At 32.8% G+C, this 24,233-nt stretch overlaps 1 protein-coding gene across 1 annotated transcript; it reads left to right on the top strand.

Moving 5' to 3' along the window:
• Window positions 1-2,740: 2,740 nt before the first annotated feature.
• On the top strand, window positions 2,741-24,217 carry LOC134278681 (uncharacterized; the record flags this gene model as incomplete). The annotated part of the gene is made up of 5 exons (XM_062760981.1): window positions 2,741-2,883; window positions 12,647-12,731; window positions 19,130-19,370; window positions 23,250-23,354; window positions 24,065-24,217. Coding segments are annotated over exons 1-5 (727 nt in total), but the record flags the coding sequence as incomplete, so codon positions are not given.
• Between the last annotated feature and the right edge of the window lie 16 nt (window positions 24,218-24,233).

Raw genomic sequence — 24,233 nt, 5'->3', positions numbered from 1 at the left:
AGTGAAACGTGTCTCGGGATCCCCTTCTCTCTTTAGGATATCATTTTATAAGGTCATCTTTATGGAAAAGTGAAGACATGAAGACATGAAGATTTTTCAAGATATCTATTGCAAAAATACCATAGGGTATCTTGACTATACAAGATAAAAGTCGGTATTTGACGACAAACGTGAAAGTTTTCTTCATTTGACGAGATATCTATTATGACTTGACATGATTTGCTACATTTCTGTTGAAAGTATTATTTGAATTGCATAAATATGCCACCATATATATATAGTATTACAATCATTTGTTGATGTTATGTAAACGCACTGGGACTTACAAAATATCAAGTTATATAAATTTACTTACCTTTTTAGTCTTTTAAGATGTCTTTTAGAAAATGCAATAAAGGCTACCCCCAAATCTTTTATTCATTTTTTAAAAGAGGAATAGGAAATTGTGTGATATATGTGAAAAACAAAACATTTTACAATTTTTCTTTTTTTAAATTATCAATTCCTATTTTATAAGGTAGTTTTAATACAAATAGTGCACAAAAGCACTGAAAATGATCTAAATGTATATTTTGAAAGTTCCCCAATTTCACTACAATAAAGGCAAGGTAAAATAATTTCATTCCAATTTTTCTTAGCATAATACAAAAATGTATCCAAGAATTGAAAAAAAAATCAATCTGTTTTCCTTATTACCTACTAGATTGGACATCTCTAAGTCGATCTGCCTTGCCAAGAAAAAATAAAACGTGTTTGAATGCCATTAGACATATATATATATATATATATATATATATATATATATATATATATATATATATATATATATATATATATGCATGCTTTGATCAGAACAGCTTATTTTATATGGTAAAAACCGTTAACAATTTAAAAAGAATTAAACTTGATCTAATCATGAAAACTTCGACGTGTTATTTTATTAGGACAGCACGAACCCGACCTTGACTCTAGTAATAAACATAATATAGCTACGTCAAAAAATTGATGAAGCGAAAGGAAATGAAGACCTACAGGTAATCTATAAACCATCAAGGTAAAGTCACGTATTAAAAATCGGCTCAATTTCTGTAAGCGTTTAGAACAAAAAAAAATGCTGAAAACCCTGAGAAATTGAAAAGATCTTAATTCTGTCAATAGCCTTTGAAGCGGATGAAAATGCAAACTTTATCTTTAACTCATCAAAATACACTCACCTTTCAGAAATCAGCTAATATCTACAAGTGTTTAGGAAAGCGTTCAGTTCTGAACGACGGTTAAACCAATTGTTAAAAGCAAATGAATACTATGACTGACAGTAATTTGTACAATCGTCTCGGGAATTTAGTTTTGATTTAGACGCAGTCAAGTGCAACACAGGTAAATGTTTAAACGTGCCAGGATAGATAACGATCACTGGTTCTAGCCGGTATAAAAAGTACATAACGCGACGCCATATTGGTTTTTAAAAGCATACCTGAGAAGACATCTAATTGTTTTCTCGATATTTATATGCGTAAAAGAGGTAATTCATTATTTTACTTTAAAAAAATTTAAAAATAATTTGACAATTTATAAAGAACAAAATAAAGAACAATTATTGTCACTTATTTATCGGGATGATTATGAACTATGTTTGCATCTAAAAAGGTTAAAAAAAAATATTTCAATTTAATTTACAACTAATTGACTTGATTTAACATAGAACTTTAAAGAGTTAATCCTTGACATGTTGCACAAAAAATCATTTTATTATCCTTGAAATGTATAAAAATTTGTTTTGTGTCTTTATCAGCGAACGTTTTGAAAATTATAACCTAGAGGTAACGAAGTGAAATAATCAGAGCGAGACACTGGGAAGATATCCTATCTCGGAAGCAGTTATTTAAATCTAATGCATTGTCACAGTTTTTGAGTCTTCAATTTTTTTTTTTTTACTTATCCAATTAGATAAAAGGATTTTCACAGTCACTCTGACGGGTATATAAGAGCAAAGATAATCAAATCCATCATTTTGTGGTGAATCAAGAGGTAAGGACATGTAAGTCGCTTTTGCTCCTTTCATTAAGATTTCATGAAATTATTTTTTATAATTTTGGGGGGAATTTTTTTTTTAAATATCCACAGATAGATTGCTAGGTATACCAGTATGAATTTTCATAATTAATATTTCTGCCATTGTCTGTATTTATTTGATTTAAACTCTAATTTAATAATACAGATACTTTTGAAGAAATTTGAGATCTGAGGCATTGCTGCATATGAACACGGTGTACCGATATAGGGCGATGTTACAAGCTCACAACGGACAGGAGAGCGTTAACGTAACATGTCCCCGTTATTATCGGGAAGACCTGTCCGACTCAAGTTCATATGATCCTACCTAGATGTAATTCATTTTATCTCCCAAATAGCAGCAACAGCAGGAATGCATTTTATCTCTGCAGCAGCAACAGCACGAAAAATTCACTGTAACTCCCAAACAGCAGAAATTATTATTGCATATAATTGTTTTGTTTAACCATGTTATTTGTTTTTAAATTAGATTTCAGCAGAGTATCAATTTCCACAGAATTTGCACAGATAGATTGCTAAGTAAAACAATATGAGTTATAACTATTATCAATATTATTGCCATTGCATGTATTTTTTTTTGACATGATTTAAATAATACAGATACATTTGAAGAACATTGAGATCTGAGGCATTGCTGCATATGAATACGGTGTACCGATATAGGGCGATGTTACAAGCTCACAACGGACAGGAGAGTGTTAACGTAACATGTCCCCGTTATTGTCGGGAAGACCTGTCCGACCTAAGTTCATATGAGTCTACCTCGGTGGACGCAGCTCAGTCTCTGCTGACAGGAATGACGATGACCAGGCAATTGTCTGAAACTTTAGTTTCCTAATCAGATTCTAAATGTTGTCTAATAATTTCATGGTGTTTCATTTTTTTTTCAGCATTTTTTTTTACTTTTGCCCAATTTTGACAAAAATATGTCTAGTTCGGTTGGAAATTTAAATAGTTTTTTTTTTTTTTTTCAAAATGTTCTGTACAATATAAACCCTGTTTTAATGCAACGTCTGTGAGCATTAATTTAGCCATATCTCAAGTTTTGATCGCTCATGATTGACCAACACATCAGTTTAAGACCTGTAATACGCAGGTTAGCAGAAGAGATACACTGTATCTTGCATTAAAGATAAAAGATTGAAAACATAGTTTTCAAGAAAACAACAAGAAGATTATGGCCTCCTTTTTAGAATGTCATAAAGAAAGAAGTAACTGGACTCTCTATCAAGTCCTTGAACTGAAGATTGATATTGCCAAACACAAGTCAATAAATGAAACAAGCTTCATTCTTCTTCATATTAAACTACGAGCTGAAAAAGCTGTTGTTACTGTGCAAAACAATGACATTAAATATTTTCAAAGGGCAGATTTTCTCAGCACTTCATCCAACAGAAAAATCCAAACAGATTATTCAGGTACAATCCATGTACTGATAAGTCGAATTTCAACGAAATATAATTTCAAATAAATGAAAGATATTGAGATGTTTGATAACCTGATTTATATTAAAGTTTCTGGATATGAAAAAGGAATCATATATCCCATTAACTTGACAACGAACCCTTATCAGCGCCATGTTCAGCATTTAGTATTATCCAGCTGGCATTGCTTACATCATTAATTGTTGGATTTAAAATTTCAATCGACTTCTAGCAGACTGAAGCAATTATCGAAGTCAATATTTTTATTGTTGCTATGGTTTGAATAGCTTCCCAAAATTAAGGCTATTAAAACACATATCTTACTGTAATATACGCAGGGCACAAAGAACTGAAATGCCAACTAAGGAAAATAAATAGTAAAGATACACAGATGTATTTCAGCAAGAATGAGGAAGTTCTGTACTGTACATGTATGCTGAATTTGAATGTATTGCAGAAAAAAAAGATCCAGCAAACAAAAAAAATCACAAAACACACATCGTAAGGATTTACTTACAAAATAATTGGCCTTGATGATAATATGTTTGAAGATATCGTAGGGAAGACGTTATTGAAACTTTTGTTGGGCTTATGTTACACGTTGAAGAAAGATTACTACTGCGCTTATAAATCACAAACCACTTAGAATGGAAAAGTAAGAATTTCAAATTTAAAAGAGCAGAACAATGCTATGTCTCTCATCAACACTTGGGAAAGATCGAGTTTGTGATCACTGCCATGTGACAAGAAAATTTCGCCAAATCCTCCATAGTTCCTATAACTTAAATCTGAAAGAAAGAGCAAATTCCGGTATCTTTTTTAATAACATGAAATGAAATGATTCACACAGGATTATGCAAGCCATCGGAAAGATGAAAGACAAAGAACTAAACTGCAGTTCCCAAAACCATGAAAAGTATAAATCATTTTCCGTAGAAAAATTAGATTTCACTGATTCCTTTCCATTTTTGTCAACCTCTTTAGAAATTAGAAAAGATTGTGCACAATATTTTTCAAGAAGTAGCAAAAAAAAAAAAAAAAAAAAAATTCGACAATACATAGCAAAGGGATTCTGGATCAGTAAAAAAAAATGAAATTACTCGTGCGTAAGAGCGTTTATCCCTACCAGTACATGTATGGTATTGGGATATTCAAAGAAAGTTGTATACCAGACATAGCAGTTTTTCCTTTAACGATCAAGGTACATGTATATCGGAAGCAAATTACAGTCATGTTCAAATTGTGTGGGGAGTATTTGGAACATATTACTTTGGGGAATATCATGATCTTCACATGGAATCAGATGATGGCCTTTAAAACATTAAAAATGTATGCCTTAATATCTACTAACCGAATCCTGCACCTTTATATACTGCACCGGCATAAGCATGGCAGGCAGCTCTCAAAATGACAGATCTAATCCTGGAACTATTTACTGATTTTGACATGAACTTATTTATTGAAAGGGGTTTAAGTGAAGATATTTCAATGATATCTCAAAGATATGCAAAAGCAAACAACCCATACATAGACGATTACGATCAGAACCAACCAACATTGATGTACTCAATTTATATGGATGGTCAATTAGTCTGGCCTTACCCACACATGGATTTTGTTGGCTTTAGAGGGAGTAATTTGATTATAGAGATGTTCAAAATGTAAGAAGATGGGCATATTTTTGTGGGTAGAATTTCAATTTTCAACAGAGTTTCATGATACTCATAGTGATTATCCATTGGCAACGATATCTTATGAAATGAAACCAGAAACGTTATCTATCTTATCAGCTAACCATATACAACTCCTGAAAGACCTACACATTGAAGAAATTTCAACTCGAGAACGGGTTTCGAATCTCAATAACAAAAAGAATTATATTTTCAGTTATAGAAATCTTCAACTTTATATGTCTTATGTTCCGGCATGAAGGTCACAGAAATCCGTCAAGTGATTGCTTTTCAAAAGTATCCCATGGTTGAGAAAATACACTAAGAAAATGAGCCTGGAACGATTTTGAGAAAGACTTCTACAAATTAATAATGACAGAGTATTTGGAAAAACTAATAGTATGAAGTATTTAAAAAAGAGAGTTGATATTCAGCTGATCCACAGAGACAACAGGCTTCTAAAAGTGATAGCAAAACCAGAGTTCGTCATATAAGATCTGAATCGGATATCTGGGATCAGAAGAGCTTGAAAAACTTGCCCTGATCCACCTAATTTACGTTGGATTTTCAATTTTTAAATTATCGAAGGTGCTTAAATACGATTTTCTAACCATATAAACTCAAGGTAAGAGGATAAGGATGAGCTTCTGTTAACAGACACTAATTCCTTATGCTAAAACATTTTTTACAGAAGACGTAAAAAAAAAAGATCTGTAAAGGGCAAGTTTGATTTAAGTGACTACGTGAATGATCAATTTTTGTATGATACTACAAATATAAAGTCCTAGGTAAAATGAAAATTGACAAAAATTGTTAGTGCCAATGACGGAGTTTGTGGGACTGAAATCAAAAACAAGCACTGTTAGGGCTGAAATAAGGCAGCAGAACCTAATTGATTCGGGAAATGTTTACTGTGCGTCACAAATAAAAATTATTATTCCTCATATCAGAAAATGAAATAATTTGCAACTTTAAACTGATTTAGCAACATAATAAACAACATCAAAACTTACCAATGCATTTAAAATAGTTGCTAGGTAAATCCATAACAACAGTAAACTGTTTACAACAAATCACTGATGTTTGTTAACTAATCAACATTACGTCATTTTGGGATAAAATGACGGAAATTATGTGCTGTTAGAAGCAGATTAAGATTTTTTTTTACTATAAGATATGCATATTATAAAACAGAATATTATCAAACGATTTTAGATATTCTATTAATATCAATACTGTATAGCAGGTTAAAATCGCGGTCGGAAAAGATCGCGATTTGTTCAATTTTCAGCAAATCGTGGTCGTTTGAATTCGCGGAAAAGGAAAAACCATAAATTTCTTAAACAATACTTGCAAGCATTTTTCTGTAGGTACATTGTATATATTGTGTGAGCTGCTATTTCCCGTCTCTGTAGTATAATATTAAAGTCTGTAATGTTTATCGCACATATCAGACAGAAAAGTAAAGTATACATATTGTGTCGATTTTGATCCCGATTGAATAATAATGAAGCACCGTGTAAACCTATAGGGTTTAGCACAGACATATTGTTTAAACATTTTAAACTTAGACAATATTAATATCATAATCATTTTTAGTTATTAGCAGTGAAAGTAAAATGATATAAAGGTTTATTAAATCAGAATGTATATTATTAGTGACGCAAATTCGGTGACTTTATAATTGGAAAGAGGACTTTATTTTGTAAACAATTATTATCTTGTCAAAACAAATTGGATTTTGTTGTTGTTCAAATGCACTATTTGGTAGATCATTTTGTAATGAAATTGATCCGAATAGACCAATCAAGCCCATCGATAGTAAGTAATAAAATTTGAACGGAAATACAATGGTATTATTAAGAGTTTTGACTAAGAGCAATAAAATTGGGAACTTTGAAGTAAGTAAGTAAAAGAGCTTAAGGCTAGAACTCCTGTGGTGCAGAGATGGGGACTGAGCCCATAAATATTAGTAACATGTATTTACCTACATTTGAGGGTGGTGCCATGTTGGGGTTCATAGGTCAACGGACAGACCTACGGACAAAGCATAGGTGGTTGGTGATGGTAAATTATCCAATGAAATGCATTTTTATATCCGGGACCATGGATACCCACTGAGCACAGAATACCCTGTTTTGGTCAGAAAAGAGTATTCCCGTTTTAATTCCCGCTTTTATTCCCGTTTCTATTCCCGGTTTTATTCTCAAATTATTACATCTCTTTGGCATTCTATTATTTTGGGAATCATTCTTTTGGACTTTTGTTTATTTATTTATTTGGAGTTCGGTCTTAAACTCTTAATATTTTAGACGGACCCTTTGGACAGTTATATAAAAAGTGTATTGGTCTTTTCTGATCATATTTCAGGAACGAATATTTCTAAAACTATACGATCACGGAAAAATTGTAAATTGGAATTATTTAATAAACTTTTGAAATCGACAAAAGAGTCGTCATTGGCTTACAACCGGACTGATCCCTATTTGAAGTCAAAACGATGCTACGCATTTAATATTTTTTTTTTATTTCCGGGTCCAAATCAGAAAAAAATTATACCGTAGTATAAATGTTGATCTTTTAATCATATAATTGAAATTATTTAATTGTCGTTACCCTGTTGTAAGTAAATGCTTTGATTAAAGGTAATGATGACTGAGTGATACGCACGGGTGAAATTTAACAAGCATGTCTTATTGAATAATTAAATTGCACGTCTACTAGATGGCAAAATTAATCGTTAGCTTAAGAAATGAATTAAACAATAAATAAGTTTTAAAAACAGCAACAACTACGTGTTTGTAATTGATCCAGACACTCGAATAATTATAAAGACGGTATACATCTCATCACAGAAAATAATAATACTCCTGTATTTCAATTTATCCTTATAAAACTTTTCAAGAATTATTCACTATATGTTGAATTCGCGGAATTTCTTTTTCCACGAATATAGCGAAAATTAACTCCGCGAGTTAATTTTCTGCTTTACAGTAGACAATGAAAAACCTTTGTTTAATGCATTTACTTTTAATTATCGAGGGAATGTATATAATTAAAATTACCGTGTTTTGTGTACAAATGAGTTTTGTTAAACATCGGGGTGCCTCAATAAATTGTCCTATCGCAAGGAAATACCCTTCATAGAGCTTGGCCATTATATATGAGTATAAATAACGGTTATCTTTCTGAACTTGAAAATGCTGTTGCTTTCTTCAAATCAAGAGCGTGACTTGACAAGGACATAAAATACCTGGTAAAGATCAAACAGATTTCTATGGAATCCTGAAAGGTCCTTGCAGTTCATGATCACTATCCATAATTGCACCATCGAGTTTAAGGTCAAAAGTGCAATGACGCGATAATGTGATGACAAGGGAGCAATGGTGTAATAAGGATAAAGTGATGGTGCGATAGCGCAATGACGATGATGCAATAGTGCAAAAATGCGATGAAAATGATACGATGGTAATATTAAGCTATAGCTCGATGACGCGATGGTGCGATCATGATTTTGCGATGGTACATGTACGACGACGATGAATGGGTATTCAATATCGCTTCACTGTGCTTTCTCATCATCGCTATTGCATTATTGCGCAGTCGCATCATCACCATCGCGCTTTCGCACCATAGCTCCATCGTCATCGCACCATTATTTCATCGTCATGGTGCTGTCGAAGTAACACGCCATCAGCTTTATAGTCCATACTCAAAGGTGCGATAGTGAAATACATGGTCTTATCCGGATTCCATATATGTCGACATGTTCCTAATTTTAACTAATAAAATTGGAATTCCATTAAAAGAAGGAACATTTTTTAAGAAAGTACAAAAATGAGTAAAATCAAAAATTAACTTAATTATAATATGGGTATGCCCTTGCATTATTGAAATTTGTAAATTACCTCCATTTTAGTACACATCTTATGCATTATATGATCCTATTGATCAGGAACAAACTTAGTTCTTTACAGAGTGGAGTTTACTATAACATTTCAACAAGTATTCAAGGTATATGATAATAAGAGGCTTTTTAAAAAGTAAAATCAGTTTTAAAATTTTCATGTTTTTTGTACGTCTCTATTCCATTTATTTCATTATAGTTAGCCTGAACAATGCTACGAAATGTACAGTCTCACTTATAAATGGCGTCAGAAGCAAATTGAAAGTGGGGTGGGGCTAAGTGTAAAAAAAAAATTATACCTTAAAAAAACCGATAAGCAAAAAATAAAAGGAAATTTCCATTCCCCAAATACGAAACTCCTATTTCGTGATGGTGGTGGGAGGTGGGGGGGGGGGGGGGGGGGGTGGGGGGTGGGGGGTGGGGGTAGTTTCGAACTTCACTACCAAAATTTTTTTCCAAACATCACCACTTTCCCAATTTCTAACCTATGCTTCGACGTTTCTGTGTGGAAAGTGAGGATGGGGAGGGGGGGGGGACTAAACCTACGCAACAATGTTCAATGTCTATACTGAGTATATATTTTGAAAAAAAAAGTGCCCCCCCCCCCAGCTCCCCGGTTCCGACGCCTATGCTATCAATTATAAAGAGTCCTGAAAAAGGTATCATTTAATCAGGTATGAGAACAAAATTCCATTCCGTCATTTATCAAACAGAGAATGTTTACTTACTTCAAAAGGAATCTCAAATGGAATGCTCGGTTACTTTTAGATAAGATAAATATCAGATACGTTATCTCAATTATGTTTCATACACACCATAATTATCATTAAACAAGAGAACTCTTTCCCCTTATGATGACAAACGGTATATGCGCAAAAAAATGGGATACATACATTAGTTCATGGCCATTGGCCGATTTCTCATGATGCAACATTAATGGCTATACATGTACATGTATAACGTTGAGAGTAAAGAAACAAGCCATTTCATTTTTTGCAGCTAAGGAGTCAACATCAATCAATATAAATCAATGTAAACTTTATCGGAGAACTTATGTCTGGCCTCATGTATTACATTGACACCTGAAACCAAAACACTCCTTAATCAGCATTAACAAGTGTTATACTACACTTCTAACAATTATAACAAATAGTCTGAATTCCTTGTGCAGCAGCAACATTAACAGCAGGAATCCACTTTATCTCCCCGACAACAGTAGAAGCAGCTGCAGGAATCCACTTTTTCTCCAACCGAAAAAGAGACCACGTATACTTTAGACGGCTAAATTCGAAAATGAATCTGAAGATGAGTGTTTTAACATATCAGCAGAAGAAGACTATTTCAGAAGACTTTAAAAAAATATCAAAAGCAAAAAAAAAAAAAAAAAAATAATAATAAATAAACAAAGAGGTTTGGTGTGAAAAGTCGAAAAATATCTTAACAGTGGATTCTTAGAAAAATGAAGCTGAAGAAAAAAGGAACAAAATAAAAAAAAAGTGATATTATTACGTTTTTAGATTTATATTGTCATTCAATCCAAGACTTTTCGGATTTAGAAGATTAAAAGATCCGGCCACGAGATAATGATGAAAAGTATAAAAAATGTTCATTAAATGGGTTATGAAAGTGTACCGGCTGCTTGCATGACTATAAGGAAGTATAAGCATTTACTTGAAGAAATGATATTGAAAACAGATGACGAGAAAACAGATGATTAAGACGATAATGATGATAGTGATGACAAAGGAGAATCAGGAGAACATAAAAAAAATAGTGAAAATGATGAATGAAAATATCCTGAATAAATATCATATTTATCTGTGAGTAAATCCTCGGTCAGACATTATATCTTCTCCCTTAGACACATTATGTATGGAATCAGAATTTTTTCCTGTTTTTTCGTGATTAAGTAAAAGACACTAATAGGTGTGATAATGATAAGAAATTTAAAGGAATTGTGTAATTTACAGTACACTCACTGCATATTGTGTGATTTACACTCACTGTATATTCTGGAATTGACTTAGGGATCCTCTGGTCATTTGAATTTAACCCAGTTGACTTATTGTTATCTGTTTTAGCCCGTTGTCGTGCGTCTTGCGATGTGCGTTAACATTTGAACATACGAAAATTGTGAATTCCATGGTCTCTACTCTCCTGGTGCATGCGGGGTGGGGTCAAAACAACTGAAATTAATGCAAACTTTACAAAAAATCCTCCTCTTCACTCCTGGACTTCCAGCAGTCAAAGTGTTAGTATGATTGTAACAAAATTTAAAACCCCTACCGCAAATGTGAAATTGTTGATCCAAAATTCAAGGGTTCCATTGGTAGGGTGTTATAATGATAATGTAGTAAATGTGGTTTATTCCTTTGAAGATTTCTCTTTTATGCTACATGTATGAAACAAACTAACTGCATACAGAGTTATGGTGAAGAAGGGAGAATCTTTCAAAATTATGAGTTTCATGATTCTTGTCTGAACCAGGGATTTTGCTGTTAGCTTGAGGCTTTATTTTATTTTATAGTAAAAATGCATCATGCAATTCTTTTAAATCACCTATGTATTAAACAAACTACAGATATACATAGTTATGATAATAATTGTGTCCCTTCCAAAATTGTGAATTTAAGGGCCTATGGGTAAGGGGTTTTGGTGTAAGGACGGAGTTATATAAATGATATCGTAAAAATGCATCAATTAAATCTTTTTCTTTGTCCCTAGGCCTGGGCTTGAAAACAAACTATCTAAATGCATAGTTTTAATGGGCATGGATGCCACATCTAAAATTGAAAAAAATCATGTTCTTAGGTATAAAGAGTTCCGTTTTTTTTTTTTTTTTTTTTTGGTTGGCTTTTATTGTGTATATAGATAAAATGTATTCTTTAAAAATCTTGTCAATTTTTGGTGACCAGATAACATTTTAGATGAATCGAATTTTTTTATCCCCTCTTAATTAACTTGGAGGGTATATAAAAGCACAGGTGCATGTGTGTTTGTTTTGGGGTTTTATATACAAACGGCAGCCATAGTAGCTCAATTTATATAGGATCAGTTTAAATAACAGCATATTCTAAACGAGGTAAGATATTGACAATCATAATTTTCCAAATATCATCTGTCTCGAATTGATGTTTTCGACTTTTTTGCAATGGACAAGTCATCAAAAACAATATATCCTGACTGACGTTTCTTTTTTTTAATTATTTTAATTGCATGTCATTATTTATAAACGGAATTTCTCCTGATTTTACTATTTACCCGATCATTAGGAGCAGAGGGCAGGCGTGAAGGATCGACCCGGGATACTTACTCCCCTTGTTACCCGATCCAATCTCTGATTAATTTATAGGTCTGTGTTTGCTCAGTACGCTGTATAGATCAAATGGCATTTACAGCTTGTTATCTTTTTTCAGCCACTAATATTTAAAAATATTGTAGACTTAATAGCACATTGAAAATGATGATCTCATAGGTTTATCTAGTGGTGTTATCTCAATAATGTATATTACTCTGACTGATAATATGTCCAGTTCCTACTTATTAAACTGAAATTGATTTTCCTTTTCTAGAATGCAACCAATACTGTTTTCAACAACTACCTTCGGTATGATGAATGTATTCCTACTGCTTTCAGTCCTCTTGTCAGAAGAAATGGTAAGTATTAATTATATTAAAATAACAATTTACCGATTTTATTCAAGTGATAATAGTCTTTGAGTTATCACAGTGGACACTATGTCAATCTTTGAACTTGCTACCATGCGCAATAGTTTACTCTGCATTAAATCATAACGATACTTTATTTTTGTCGAAAATGTCTTTATACTTTGTTATATGAAGCATTGTCTTAAAGATCGTGAAGTCTTATCTTAAATGTTCCAATAAACATTATATCGATAAATGGTAATATAACTTACAATTTTCAATCGTGGACGTAAAAGTGGATAAATCGTAGTTATCGTATCAAACGAAACAAATCATGTGTTTACTCGTGTCTATTGTGTTGATCGTAAAATTATTTTGACAAGCAAAAAAAAATTGCTACTAATATGATAAAATTTTAATCGTTGTCATCGCACCAGACCGCTTGGATTCGTAACTAACCTCAACTGCATCGTAAGTAAACGCACCTTAACTAGTTTTCATACGGAAGCGTAAATGGCTCTGCACTTGTTGAGCCATTTACGCTTCCGTATTTTCATATCGTCATCATTGCAATCGATCTCAGACAGGACAAACCACCCGTCGTTTTGCGATTCGTTGCAATGTCTCACGTTTCGTCAATAGCTATGAGGCTTTGGGTGGTCGATCCCGCTGCTCACGAGTTGACAAAGTATTTTTCGCTCATATACGATCTGATACGGACATATGAAAGTACGCCATTAGATACGAGGGTTGTTCCAAGAGTAATGTCACAGTGTTCATAGCTTTCATATTTGGCGTCATATTATCAAATACAATATACCAAAAGATGCATGAATATAAATCTAATTAACATAGAAATTCTAATTTAATAATGTGTATTTGATTTTATTTTATAGATGTTTAAAACATAGAACATAGGGGGTGTCGCCGCGTCAAAACGGAACGTCATGTATTAAAGTGTAGTTTTTCTTAGAATGAAAAAAACAAACACATTAAAAAGATTTTAAAAAAGCACATAATCTCCCATTTTTTAAAAGACACATTCCTCGTCATTTTCTAGTCTTTAATTAAAAATTAAATGACGGCATTAGTATTTTTGATCATAATCATTGTTGTTTTACTCTCTTGAATTGAACAAAGGGATTGTCGAAATGGGAAAAACGGCTCGACGAGTTGTAATGCATTTTTGCTTCAAAATATGGGAATCATCACAAGCGACAGTTACGTTAATTAATCAGACTTACAGAATAAAGAATGTAAATAAGAGAGTTCTTAGTAGATGTTTTCAGCAGTTTAGGGCGGGTGATTGGTCATTGAATGATCAGTAAAGGACAAGAAAACCGAAAGATAGAAGATCGGATTCAATGGTGTCTGACGTTGTCAAAAATACAGACGTATAGAGTGAGATGTAATTTTTTTTAAGTTTTCTTATGCTACTGTTCAAAAATTTGACAGAGGACTTGATTATGAAAAGAGTGAGTGTATAATGGTACTAAGAATTCTTAAAGAAATTGGAATTGGTGAAAGTGTTTGCGAATCACAAATATTTTTAATAAAACGAAGGGGAAACTCTTAAAATTATGACGGTGCGTATTCGTAATATGACGTTTTATTTGGATGCGGCGACTGCCATAAACGCACATTGTTTAAAATCAGATATTCTGGAAAGAATAAACCATATTCCTTTGAATTTTTCAGGTCTGATCTGAAATGAATAAAGCTTCTATCATGTACAATTTTGTTGCTTTACGTCGATTTATAGCAATTTTATCAAAGTTGTGAAATTACTTTTAGAACAACGCTCGTACGAGAATCAGATCTTTGCTGCGAACGCTTACGCTCTATTACGAGTACGTAAACTTGCAAAATAACACGAAATATTGAAGGCATTTACTTAACTGATTAGGACAGGGAAATATTTGAGTTTTGCAAAATGGTTTGAAGATGCCACACAAAGAAAACAGGGACTAAAAAAAAGTCGAGTGATCCTATCTCCTGCTGAACGTGAACCCCTTCCATCAGAGGCCGGTAGACAAAAAATAAAAGTGGAAAGAAAACAGCTACTGCTGCTTTTCTCCTTTTTTGACAGGAATAACACATAAAGATAATTACATTATAAACAGCATGATTTTAATGACGTTGTCAACAACCTTAGCTACCATTCTTATTGATTGTATGCATTTAAAAAAAATGTTTACGTTTCAATACATAAAATGTAATGGACTCAGTATACTGTAGACGTACTTTTTTCCGCGGGGTCATAATTCCGCGGAATCTCAATTTATGTTTAATCCGCAGGTAGAAAATTACGCGGATTTTCTTCACTGTCACTATATTCCTTACATTTATATTAAGTATGCTTGGAAAAATTTCCGCGGATTATCTGTGACCGCGTACATAGCGTAAATTAATACCACGCGGAAAAAAAGTATTTCTACAGTAGTCAGATAGTTATATGTATGTCAGGATTCAGTTGTAGCTCAAAGCGTGTTTAAACTTGATCCTGATCGTGAAAGACATTGCAATGAACATGTTGTTCTATCGCACATTAACACATGGGGGTGCGATGAAGTATAATGTTGCAAGAATGTTTTCATTCGAGAACTCGGATCGTGATATTTATGACAAATCGAGGTCTTTTTTGTGAACTAAATCTTGATAATCCCGTTGGAACATAATTATCCTTATCTGGACAATAATCAGATCGTCATGAATTTATCTATTTTGACCATAGCGCTAAAAAGCAGAAAACAAATCTATGTGCATCTCATACATGTAGTACCTTGCCAAAAAATTCAAAAGAAACTCTGTGATCATCTAGGAATGGTCAATCTTCATAAATGAACGCACGATAGTGGGAACATAGCATTTATTGTCTTCGCAGTCGCGGGAATTCCAACGAAACATCAAACCTCTCTGATTGTCGCCAGCTGATTTAAAATGTCACCGTGTCATGTGTAAATGATAAACTATTTCTTGCGTGATTATAAAAAGAAGAGGGTGGGAGGGAGGTAATGAGTTAAATTGTACGCAATATAGCAAATGTCAATTCTTATCAAATCATTTTTATCTAGTCTAGTAAAAAATCATTATGTTTTTTTTCCTATTGATAATCAAAAGACATCATACCCTCTTTGAAATCAAAATTATTCGCTAACACGTACATGTATGCATAATGACTATTGCTGTGACTAAAATGATCAACGACAACTTTCTCCTCCCTCCCCATTCACTCAATGTTCCATTTGCCAATACATTTAGTACAGGATCCACTCGTGGATAGAGTGAAAAAGTCATTTAAATGATATTATAAAAATTATTACTGGTTACACATGTATATACTCTGTTAATATTTGATTTATAACCACTCTAAGGTAAATATAGGATCTGCCACATAGACTTTAACCTGCACAGTCTTGCCCCTATATATAATATAAGCATAGAAACATTATAACATAAACTGTGTTTATCAGATAAATATTAATAATCAAAACGTCATATGTAACTTTTTATTACTTTGAATAATAATACTACGAAGATTATATTTATAATAACTGTTCAATACAGTGAAATTATGCTATGTCACAGAAATCTAAAATTTCTAGCTTTTTATGCGTTGACAATAATCCTAAAGACAATCGTTATTAATAAATTTTATTGACAAATAGTTAAGAATTGCTTTTCTCCTACAGTCTTGTTAAAGTGCCACAGAAAAGCTGTTCTTTCGTACTGCTGAGTATGTAGTCAAGACACTGACCCCAAGGGAATTCGTTAATTAAGAGCTTTTCCTCCAAAACATAGTATGATCTACATGTATTCAAAAATGTATAATTCTGTTTTAAATAGTGGGTACGCATATGAAATATCACAAATTGATCAAATGTCGGCAGTTTCCACTGATTTTGTCAATGAATGATGTCACATTGTCGGGCCTAAGACGATCGATTGCAAGTAAGGCCTAGCTTGGTTGAAAACGAAAGTAATAAGGATGTGTATAGTTAGGGTTTTTTGATTATTGGAATTGATAAAGTTTCATTAATACAGGATTTGAATTAGAATTACTTTTCACCAGCATCTTGTTTATGCGAGAATTTGCCGCGAGATGAGGCCCAAGATTCAAGTTGAAAAATACTATTGATGCCATATTGCCGACAAGGTTCTCAGTTCCATAGATATTGTAATAAAATAGTTTTCAATAGATTTCAATATTTTTTACATACGTAAATGTTTAATTTGCTTCATGTATCGGGAGAACAAAATGTGCTTCATTTCAGTCATTCTGCAGAACCTTAGGCACATATTTAATATGGGAAAGTCTGGGGTTATCCAAATAAAAAAAATATGACTAATAAAAATATATATAATTATCAAACTGCAATTACTTTTCTTTATCTTGGGAATGTATAAGAGTATCTTTTCTTTACTCAGGTTTTTAATAAAAGCTTGCAGAGGGACACGACAATACTCTTGCCTTTCTCTCTCTTCAAAAGTGGTAGTGGATTTCTTTTTAAAGTTGTATAAAGCTATATTTGTATTTCCTCGTTATCTCCATATGTTTTACAATAGGAAATACATGGTACAGGAGCTTTCACTTGATCTCGAGTGACGCAATGATTCATCAGAATTACCATCCCCGCGAAACTAATTTAATACATAATACCCCCCCCCCCTCTAATGTATTCGGAACCTTTTATGTTTCGGTGTTCAACAAATTAGAAAATATTTCTAAAAATCACAGTGCAAAGCGATTTGCGCCTGTATTAATTCTTTTGTTGTACTATTGGGGTTTGAATCTTCATAGAACCCAGAAAGGCTTTTTGCTTATATACACTGTACTTGGGATCTTAAGTTTATTTAAGATACATGAATTCGTCAACTCGTGATGAGGCGAGGGCACCTTATGCCTTTCGAAAATAAGGAGATAATGAGTGGTTCCTTTTTAACAAGAAATGTGATTTGTAAAAAATATACCTGGTGAAAAGGACAGTCAAAACGGCTCAGGAAAAGGGGAACATAAAAACAAATAATAAGATTGACAGGGTTATCTAGTACATGCACCATCGAAAATGGTATCGTTATGAACATTCCAGTAAATGGGGACGCTGAAAGGGCTTACATACACAGCTTAGTGTGACATTGCGTTAATTACAGAATGTTTCTGTAAGAGAAGGGATAATTTAGTAAAATAACTTATAAGAACGAATAAACAATTTTATTGCTGTGGAATGCAGATTATTCGGGATTACAAACATATACAAGGTGAGGGTTGTTCGAAATGTTCGTGGATGATGTCATTTAAAAAAGAAAATATTTGTTTTGTTGATGTGTTACGTTTCACTCCGTTCGATTTATCAGAATGCAATTTACTTTATTTTAAAATCAACATATCATGTACCTGCGGAGCACACTTAACAGGAATGTAACCTCAGAACATAGTGTCAAGAAATTTCTTTTAAAAAAAATACTATCCCTACACATTTCAGTATAATCCAATGCCCATTCATTAAATACTTTTTTCTAATACTTGACATTAATTTTTGAAAAATTGCTCTTGTATAATTTCTTTTATTACTTAATTCTGCTTTCACAGGATTAGCAAGTCTGGAGCGGCTAGACTTTCCTCACCAGTCCAACTTTTTAAAGATCTTGATCAGATTGTACCATATAAAACGTTTCTTCACAGCTTCCTCGTCCGGTACAGAGTCTCTGTCACTCAAATACACACGTGCACAACTCACTCGTGACATATTTTTTTTGATTCCTCCAACATTTTTAGAGTTTATTCAGAATTTTTCCAAAATTGAATTGTTATCTGCTCCTCCCTGATTTTCTAAAATCATCCGTTTTGTCGTTTTCAATGAGTACTAACTACCTTCTCAAGTTGGTTTCTTTCCAACAAAGCAAAATATTATGCAAAAATTTGGAATACGAATCGATGTAACAATTCTTAATTTGAATTTAGAGATTGTTTTTCGTTTTTGCTCCATTTTACAGAGAATATGACTACAGACATTATTTAGTGTGTTGTTCCGAGATATGATTTTTGCAATTTTAAAATCTGGATATGCTTTATATAAATCGTTATATCAAAGAAAATAATAATACATGAAGGCAGAAAGAAAGTCCGAAATTACATTTTGAACATCATGTCTACATAACGTTGCTTCTAAAGAAAAAAACGGGAAAGGAAAATTTTGAGGAATCCATAACATTATATTGGAACTCTGTTATATCTTAGAAAACCTCCTATCTATGGATATACATTTCAAACTTGGTAGGGATTCAGGTGATAACATCAAAAAGCCATGAAGGTCTAAATTCATATTGTTTAATGGACATTTGAGCTTAAATACTGTTCTTTATCTCCATGTATTTCTACTTCTTTTACAAGTCCCTCATGTTTACAGGATGTCGTGAGTGCAAATAGTATGCATTTGATTGATCCTGAATACTGCGAGTCTTCAAAACAGACAAGAAATGTAGTGGAATCTTGTCCAACAGATGAAAAATCATGGATGGAAGCTGCAGAAAATAAGAAATGCGAATATACACAGGGTTGCTTACACACGATGGAATATCACTGTCTTATAAACCCCTGGGGTAATTTGACTGTAGAAGTATGTACACCTGTAGCTAAAATTCTTCCAGGTAATGATATAAAAACGTGTAAAATGCAAGCTTTTTTCAATTTATTTTCTATAATTTCTGGTTCCTTATTGTGTGCTCGGTGATAATCTTTTTTTAAATGTTGATTTACTAAATACTCTAGCAATGATCTTAAATAAAATTCCGTTTTATCCGTTGTATTTGGTCTCAATTAATTCAAGGTTTTAGCTTTTAGTTTTAACTAATTTACCTATTCTTAGGATACCTGAGTCACTCAAGTGACCTATGGCTAAACGTTTTCGTCTGTCGTCGTACTACGTCCGTTATGCGTCGTGTTTTAACATTTGATTATTTTCAGCTTCTCTGAAACTGCTGCAAAAATTTATTGCTTTCTTTATAATCTTGTTTTTTACTCATTGACATCATGCAGTCAAACTGTTGCCATGATTGTAATAAGCATTGAGTCCTCTACCGAAATTGTGATATTCTTGGCCCCAGGGTCAGGGGTTCAGTGCTAGGACAAGGTTTTATAGATTTTATAATGAATCGAAGGTGAATTATTTCTATGAAATTAATCAAGCTACTGTCGTTATGAGCAAGATAGTTTTTTTTTAAATGGTGAATTTATACCCATGATTCAAGGGTTTTGGTGTTATCAAGACTCAACATTAACATTTGTCCGGTACCAGCACAAAATACGTACAAGTGAACATTGCTGGGCAGTTGTCCCATTGCACAATTGTATTTTAATGCAAAAAGAATATTTAAAAATAAATAAAGAACGACTGTTGAATATTCATTGTTGGTTTCAAAACAGAAGATAAGATAAGGATAAGATAAGCTTTATTTAAAGTCAGTACTGTAGTTAAAAGTAACACAAGCTCTAATGAGCTTTTGACTGACATTTTTTAACATATACATAACAGTAAAACAAAGAAAACATGCAGCACCATATAAACATAGAATTACTTGCAACAATACAGCACACAGTCTAATTTAAAGGACATTATCAGTTAAAGATACATATAAAAACACACATGTAAAGACACATAAACAATACAGGAACAGATGCATAGAGAAAGCAACAGATCGAGATACATATATAAGTCACACCTTTACAAACATGCAAGCAGTACATAAACAAAAAATCTTAACAGGAAAAAAATTGACACACATGCACAGACACAAAAACAAAAGGACACAACTTACCGAGTTGAGCAGGCTGTACACTCACTGTCCTTACCGCTCCAAGAGGCAATCATAGATTTAAACTGTAAAAAATTGGTTTGACATTTAAAATGTTCAGGTAAGGAGTTCTATAAAACTGATGCTGCATATCTAAAAGACATTTTGCCTTATGATAGTTTTCACTATTGGTATTTCTAAAATGTTTGAAAATCTAAAATTGTATGTCACTTTCTTAAAACTCACTAAGTCTGAGAGACATCTAGGAGAAAGGTCATGTAAAATCTTAAAACATTCCAGAGCCATGCTACGCATTCTTCTAATCTCTAATGATGGTGATTTTGCCTTATGTAGTAATGACTTATAGCTACTCTCCAAATCTTCATAAATAAAACGTAAAGCTCTTTCTTGAATTTTTTCAATTTTCCTGGTATTTTTCTTTAATTTGAAGTGCCGTACAAGAGGACAGAAATTAAAATTTGACAAAATAAAACTATTAAATATTGTAATTTTGTTTGCCCGAGTTAATACTGAGCCAATGCGTTTTTAAAAAACATTAATTGTTGGGCAGATTTTTACAGATGTTAACTAATATGGACATTAGATTTGAGCATAAAATCAATATCAATTCCTAATAATTTGACAGTCTCATTACACAAAATCTTTGCACCATTAATTCTAAATACAGGGTTCTTATCAAAACTTTTCTTACCCAAGGCAATTGCCTGAAATTTAGATGGATTTGCTTGCATACAGTCTTCTTTAAACCATTTCAATAATACAGAAATTTCATCTTGTAAAGTATTTATCAGAGTGTTGAGATCCTTATGCCAGTATGCTAAAGTATTATCATCTGCATAATCATATAAAGACCCATTCTTAATGAAATAAAAAATGTCATTAATAAAAACATTGAAAAGTAGTGGTCTAAGGATGGAACCTTGTGGTACTCCCTTTTTAATACCAACCCAACTACTGACAACTCCCTGAAGTTTCACTTGCTGAAAGCGCTCAGACAAGTAGCTTCCTAGAATGGAGACAGAATTTAAGGATAAACCATAAGCAGAGAGTTTACTTAATAGTATGTCATGAGGCAAACAATCAAAAGCCTTGGAGAGGTCCATTAACATAGCAGCAACATGTAAGTTCTGATCTAAAGCCATTTTCCAGTCTTCAAGGAGTCGCAGTAGTGTTGTTTGGCATCCATGACCTTTTCTAAATGCACAAAGTGCATTGTTAAAAATACCATCAAAATAGTCAGAAAGTTGTACACATAAAACCTTTTCAAAAACCTTTGACACGGTTGGTAAAATACTAACATGTCTATAATTACTTATTACAGAAGCCTTCCATAAAAACCAGACTTTGATCCCAATAGGGATCGCTATTAATTGAGTTCACATTTGATCGAGATCGAAATTCAAGGTTCAAAGTGTGGATTCTGTTTGATGTTGACAGGTTCACTTGTGAAAATGTATATTGTCGGAACAGAAAACATAAATAAAATTTCAGTTTATGTGCCTAATTGTCAATACAACCCAATTTGGCCGAGGTCGAAATGGCATTATTTGATTCGTTGAGAAAAAAACTCAGACAAATGTAGTTGAAGATCCTACAAGTAAATGACTTGGTCAATTGTCTGAATGGAGGTATAGGAAAATTGTTAGAGCTCTGGTTAGGACGGGGCTCTATTAATTTTATAGTGAAATCATTAATTCTTTTAAAAGGATGCTTTTTCAAAATTTGGTTTTCATAGCCATATATAGGGTCAAGGGTTCTAGTGTTAGTGCTAGGTTTAGTTGAATATACAGTTTTATCTTGAAAATGTATTAATTTTTTGAAACGTCTTTGCTCCTGGGTATTAAGTAGATGGACTACCTACAAAGTTCTGATAAGCAAGGGTCCTTCTTCCAAAATTGTAGAGTGTCCATATGAGTGAAAAATTCTCGAGAGGGACGTTAAACAATATACAATCAATCAATCAGTCCAAAATTGTGAATTTCAAGACCCTTTTTAAGGGGTTCCATGGGGGGGGGGGGCTCTTATGATTATATACCAAAATAAATTTATGCTTCGAAATATGTTCATTTGTATGAATATGAATCAAACAGTATGAAAAGCAAGGGCGACTGTTCTAAAATTTTGAAATGTGTGAATCCAGGGTCGAGGGTTCCTGTGGTTTTGGGCACTACTGATTATTACTGATTTTTACTCATTACTCAAAATGCATTTTTTTTTCTTTCCCTACTCAGCCTATGGGTATAAAGTAACCAAAATAAGCATGCTAAGTGTCTATTTAGGATGAGCAATGGTGCCTCTTTCAAAATTGTAATGCATGGCCTTTGGTTTAAAAATCTAATTGTTCGAATGTTGTAACATGATGCTCAGGTGAACCTTTATGCCAGTGGGCCTGTTGGTTCTAAAATAGTTTTTAAAATTAATTGAACCATGTTTATCTGGTCTTGGTATATTTTACACTTCTGGACGGAAAAATGTAGATAAAATTGGCTGCACTATATATGCTGAAAGCAAAATACATTATTGTCTATTGCTTAAGCATTACATTTGGTTTTGGAATAAAAATGAAAGGTACAACCGATTTGTTTACAAAGCAGTAAGTATATTTATTTATTGGACTTGCAGCAAAACAAAGGATATCATAAATACGTTTTGTGTTTATTTTTTAAGGGGACATGTTCTCCACAAGATGTTTGTTAATCTTATAATGCATTGTAGGTTACTGTGCTGAATACAATGACGTCGGAGGAAAAGTACAAGAACATTACATGCAGAATTGTGAAGAATGCACTAACATGTACATGTCGAATAAAGCTTATAAATGTGAGTTTCTGAAGTTCGTACTTTAAAGAAATTAAAGATAAGAAAGGGATTTCCTTTTTCACTCTAAAAAAAATTTCTAATTAAGGTAAGTTTACTATTTTAAGGAGAGGAAGTTCATTTTGAGCTTTGAAAAAGGGAAAGTACAATTTCAATGGAGATATAAATTAAACATTAAATATACAAACAGGTTTCCATGAACTGTAACATGTTTTCTATACTCCAGCAATTTTATCTTTCCCCATTTATTCATTATATTCTAACATTCATGATTCACATCAAAATCAATACCGGATATATATTTTTTTTATTTTATATGAAAAACACATGTATAACTTATGTTTTGGCTTCATTTTCATATTTCCTATTTTGGCTATACAGTGTATTTTTTTAATAGAATAGTTTGAGGTACGAACTAATATTTTTCGTACGACTTAATTTAACGTTAAAGATTGCCGCCATACTTTGTTGATTTTTGTCTTTCTGTCGGAACCCCGGCTATCTACAGTGTAAGTTGATAATATATTTTATTTTATGTTAAATCTCTTGGTCTTTATTTATATTACTTGTGTGTTAAATGCTATAGATGCTAACTTTTGCATTTTCACAACGTTACACAGGCAGGCCCTGTAAAGAACAAAGTGGATCTTTCAGACAGTGGAAGTATTCACAGTGTTACTTCTCAGTCAAGTGATTTACTCTCTTCACTGAAGATCTTTCAAGGAAAAGAGCAGAGGCAAAGGCAGCCAAGGCGAAAATTCAGTATGCGATAATGGAATTAGAACTACGAAAGAAGCAAGCAGAGATAGAAGCAGAGCTCGAGGTGCTGAACCTGCAGAGAGAGGCAGAAGAGGCAGAGGCGGAATGTCAGATGCTGTAAAC

This window comes from Saccostrea cucullata, unplaced genomic scaffold (genome assembly GCF_032062105.1).
Source record: "Saccostrea cucullata isolate Sc308-1 unplaced genomic scaffold, CSIRO_AGI_Scuc_v1 ctg6165, whole genome shotgun sequence".
In the NCBI taxonomy this organism is placed as follows: domain Eukaryota; kingdom Metazoa; phylum Mollusca; class Bivalvia; order Ostreida; family Ostreidae; genus Saccostrea; species Saccostrea cuccullata.
Note: the sequence above shows the minus strand (reverse complement) of the source record. Positions and strands in the feature narration are given on the sequence as shown.